The 5,000-nt window shown below is 50.9% G+C and overlaps 1 protein-coding gene across 1 annotated transcript in view; it reads right to left on the bottom strand.

Annotated features, from left to right (window-relative positions):
* LOC125034139 (protein OSCP1-like) overlaps positions 1 to 5,000 on the bottom strand; it is a 22,446-nt gene that overhangs the window by 4,306 nt on the left and 13,140 nt on the right. The window contains exons 3-5 of the mRNA XM_047625806.1: positions 4,807 to 4,961; positions 2,493 to 2,657; positions 1,106 to 1,265 (exon numbers count right to left, since the gene is read on the bottom strand). Coding sequence (XP_047481762.1) covers positions 1,106 to 1,265; positions 2,493 to 2,657; positions 4,807 to 4,961 — 480 coding nt within the window. The remainder of the gene's footprint in view (positions 1 to 1,105; positions 1,266 to 2,492; positions 2,658 to 4,806; positions 4,962 to 5,000) is intronic.

Here is a 5,000-nt window from a genome sequence, read left to right as displayed (position 1 = left end):
TATGTTTCGGCAGGAGAGAGACTGAAAAACAGTTTTACCTACACCTAACCTCAAGCATTATCTAGGGGTCTTCCATGTCGTTGTTGGCGGGAATCGTGATCGCACTCGCCGTTCCTTATTATCAGACATCTGATGATAAACTGGTGTCTGTCTTTTCTGGTGTCTTACACTGGACGTCAGTGTCTATGGTCACGTCACGTTAAAGCGCAACTCTAATTGGCTCATTTGATTTCCCTCGCTTACGTCATGCAGTACAAATCCGTCCGATTTTCCGTCGCTTTCAACGACTTTTTGTCATTTTCTCGCGGCGTTGGGGGCGTGAGGTTTCTGCTTTTCCTGGATTGTACACCTTCCTTATTACCGTTATTATCGCCGAAGAAAATAATATAGAAGAAAGCTTTCATAGAATAATGTGTTCTACTACTCGGCAAGCTAAGATTCTGTATTTAAGGTGCTAGGCTTCATTTCCAATAATACCGGGAATTCTAGTCCGCTATAACAAACAGTACACCTCGCAGGTTAGTATATTCTCTTCTTTGTGATTAGCTCCATCATCCTGTTCTTTCGTGGAGGATATCTGTCTTCGAGGACCAAGATTGTTTATATGAGGAGTTTTGGAAAAATACTTCCTGTACATTGAACTGATGGTGATGATGATGATGATGATGATTATGATGATGGTGATGATGATGATGATGATGACTATGATGATGATGGTGATGATGATGATGATGATGATGATGATGATGGTGATGATGATGATGATGGTGATGATGATGATGCTGGTGATGGTGATGATGATGGTGATGATGATGATGGTGATGATGATGATGATGATGGTGATGATGATGATGATGATGACTATGATGATGATGATGATGATGATGATGATGATGATGATGGTGATGATGATGATGCTGGTGATGGTGATGATGATGGTGATGATGATGATGATGATGATGATGATGTTACTAGTGATGACAATGGCAATGGTGATGAATATAACTGATGATAATGATAATAACGATACAAACGATGATGAACATGTCAATGACGACGATGACCATGACAGCAGCAACAACCACTTCAACCTCCAATCCCTCACCAAACGGCACAGCCCCGTCGGTGTCGATGACGAAGGCGCCCGAAGGATTCTGCTGGTTCTCCTTCAGGAAGAGCGACACGCGGATGCGAAGGTCCTGCACGAAACCCAGGAGGGCGTGGCGGATGCTCGCGAGCTCTCCCATGTGCATTTTGCCGTAGGTCTGTTTGGGCGTGGGGGGGGGGGGGAGGAGTTTAGGGAAAAGGGGGAGGGGTTTAGGGAAAAGGGGAAGAGGTTTAGGGAAAAGGGGGAGGGGTTTAGGGAAAAGGGGGAGGGGTGTAGGGAAAAGGGGCAGGAGGTTTAGGGAAAAGGGGGAGGGTTTAGGGAAAAGGGGAAGAGGTTTAGGGAAAAGGGGGAGGGGTTTAGGGAAAAGGGGAGGAGTTTAGGGAAAAGGGGGAGGGGTTTAGGGAAAAGGGGGAGGAGTTTAGGGAAAAGGGGGAGGAGTTTAGGGAAAAGGGGGAGGGGTTTAGGGAAAAGGGGGAGGGTTTAGGGAAAAGGGGAAGAGGTTTAGGGAAAAGGGGGAGGGGTTTAGGGAAAAAGGAGAGGAGTTTAGGGAAAAGGGGGAGGAATTTAGGGAAACGGGAGGGGGTTAGGGAAAAGGGAGAGGGTTTAGGGAAAAGGAGGAGGGAGGGAGGAAGGGGGGAGAAGTTTAGGGAGCAGGGAAGGGGGGGGGGGAGTTTAGGGAGGAAGAGAAGGAGTATAGGGAGGAGGGAGAGAGGGAGGAAGGAAATGAGTTTAGGGAAGAGGGGGAGGAGGGGGTTGGGTGCAAGGGCAGGGGAAGAGCAGAGGGAACGAAATAAGGTACAGTGTTAGAGCTATTATTATTATCAGTATCATTATTATTATTATTACTACTACTGTTGCTGATGCTGCTACTACTACTACTAGTAGTAGTATCTTTACCATCATTTTCATTAATGTATATATTTGTAGTTATTAGTATTATCATTATAACCATTATTGTTATCATTATCATTATAGCAATTATCAGACTATTATTTTCGTCCTTATTATCATTACTGTCGGTTATTCTAATTATTATTATCATCACTATCTACTCTCATTATTATCATTGTATTTTCTAATCTCGTTATTATCATTAACATTATGTATTCTCGTTATTATCATTATCATCACCTATTCTCGTTATTATCATCATCATTCTCTAATCTCGTTATTTTAATTACCTATTTTCATTAAAACTATTATTATTGTCATCACCGCCCTCAACCCGTACCCCCCATGCAACTCCCTCCCCACAGGCTTCCCCCTAAAGTCAAGCCACGCCCCCTCCGGCCAAACTCAAGCCCCGTCCACCTGTAAGCCCCACCCCACCTGTAAGCCCCACCCCCCATACAAGCCCCACCCCCACCTACAAGCCCCACCCCACCTGCGTGAAGAGGAGCAGCGTCCCTTCCACCTGGGCGAGGACGGATGTGGACGTGGCAAACCCCCTGAGGGCGTCCAAGTGGTTGAGGGTGAGGAGGAGCAGGTCGCGCGGGTGGGGGGCGAGGAGGACCTGGTGCTTCATCGCCATCACCATCAGGTCGTAGAGCTGTTGGGGGAAAGGGGGAGGGGAAGGAGGGAGATTGGAAGGAGGGGGGAAGGAGGGGAGGAAGGAGGGAGATTGGAAGGGGGTGAGGGAGGAGGGAGGTGAGGAAAGAGGGAGAAAGGAGGGAAGGAGGGAGATTGGAAGGGGGTGAGGGAGGAGGGGAGGAAGGAGGGAAGGAGGGAGATTGGAAGGGTGTGAGGGAGGAGGGGGGAAGGAGGGAGATTGGAAGGAGGGGGGAGGGAGGGAGGGGAGGAAGGAGGGGGGAAGGAGGGAGATTGGAAGAAGGGGAGGAAGGAGGGAGATTGGAAGGAGGGTGAGGGAGGAGGGGGGAAGGAGGGAGATTGGAAGGAGGGGAGGGAGGAGGGGAGGAAGGAGGGAGATTGGAAGGAGGGTGAGGGAGGAGGGGGGAAGGAGGGAGATTGGAAGGAGGGGAGGAAGGAGGGAGATTGGAAGGAGGGTGAGGGAGAAGGGGGAAGGAGGGAGATTGGAAGGGGGGGAAGGAGGGAGATTGGAAGGGGGGGAAGGAGGGAGATTGGAAGGGGGTGAGGGATGAGTGGAGCAAAGAGGGGGGAAGGGGGGGATGAGGGAGATTGGAAGGGGGTGAGGGAGGAGGGGGGAGGAGGGAGATTGGAAGGGGAGTGAGCGAGGAGGGGAGGAAAGAGGGGGAAGAAGGGAAGGAGGGAGATTGGAAGGGGGGTGAGGGAGGAGGGGAGGAAAGAGGGGGGAAGGAGTGAGATTGGAAGGGGGTGAGGGAGGAGGGGAGGAAGAAGGGGGGAAGGAGTGAGATTGGAAAGGGGTGTGGGAGGAGGGGAGGAAAGAGGGGGGAAGGAGGGAGATTGGAAGGGAGTGAAGGAGGAGGGGAGGAAAGAGGGAGATTGGAAGGGGGTGAGGGAGGAGGGGAGGAAGGAGGGAGATTGGAAGGGGGTGAGGGAGGAGGGGAGGAAAGAGGGGGGAAGAGGGGATGAGGGAGATTGGAAGGGGGTGAGGGAGGAGGGGAGGAAGGAGGGAAGGAGGGAGATTGGAAGGGGGTGAGGGAGGAGGGGAGGAAGAGGGAGAGAGAAAGAATAAGAGGGGGGAAGGAGGGAGGTGAGGGGTGGGAGAAGATTAGGATGAAGGGAGGTGAGGGAGGAAGGAGGAAGGGACGAGGGAAGGAGGAAAGTGAGGGAGAATGGAAGGAGGTGAGAAAGATGAGGGAAGGTGGGAGGGGAAAGGAAAGGAGGCGAAGGTAAGGGAGGAAGGGAGAAGAGAAGGGGAGGAAGGAGAGGGAGAGGATATTATTAAGATGATAGAAGGAAGGAGGGAGGAAGAGAAAAGGGAAGGAGATGAGGGAAGGTGGGAGGGGGGAAGGGAGGGAGGAGGCGGAGAGAGAAGGGAGGTTGTCCAAGAGGTGAGGGAGGGAGGGAAAGGGGGACAGGGAGAAAAATGGGAATAAGGGAAGGGAGAAAGAAGAAAAGCAGAGAGAAGGGAAAAGGGAGGGAAGTGAGAAGGGTAGAGGAAGAGAAAGAAAGGGGAGGGAGAGCGAGGACATGGAAGAGGGAGAGAGGTGAGAGAGGCAGAAGGGAGAGACAAGAGGAGAATAGGAATAAGGGAGGTAAGAGAAAGAGAACCGGTAGGAAATGAGAGAGGGAAGGGGAGATGAAGAGGAGCGAAAGTAGAAGGAGATAGAGAAGAAAGGAGAGGAGAGGGAATAAGAAGGGGGAAGACATGAATTCATTTAGTAAACTCAAAGCATCTTATCCACATCAGTATTGTTAAGCTTCACACTCACACACAAAATCTCCCTTAGTACATTCAGACTCACACACACTACTGAGTATTGACTGGAAGAATATGCATAAATAAGACAACAACATATACTACATATATGAACGTACCTTATGAATGATAAAGGTATTACGAATAAGAGGTAATACACACATAAACATAAGCAAGCACGCACACACACACACACTTACACACACACACACACACACACTTACACACACACACACACACACACACACACACACACACACACACACACACAAACACACACACACACACACAACCCCCACCCCTCCCCCCACCCCTCACCCACACCCCTCCCCCCACCCTCACCCACACCCCTCTCCTCACCCCTCACCCCCACCCACACCCCTCTCCCGACACCCACCTTATCCATACTGGGAGTGTTGAGCCGCATAATCGACGCATGCGCAAGACGGTCGAAAACCTCACGGAGGGCGGTGCGCGTGTAGAGCTCCTGAGGCTTGAAAAGTTCCTCCACGAAGCGCCGGTTGAGCATGATGCCGATGATGTCATTGCGAACTGAGGGAGAGAGGGAAGGAGGGGGAGGTGATAAGTGAG

This window comes from Penaeus chinensis, chromosome 17 (genome assembly GCF_019202785.1).
Source record: "Penaeus chinensis breed Huanghai No. 1 chromosome 17, ASM1920278v2, whole genome shotgun sequence".
Classification (NCBI taxonomy): Eukaryota; Metazoa; Arthropoda; class Malacostraca; order Decapoda; family Penaeidae; genus Penaeus; species Penaeus chinensis.
The sequence above is the reverse complement of the archived record's forward strand: the minus strand, read 5'-3'. Positions and strand labels throughout refer to the sequence as shown.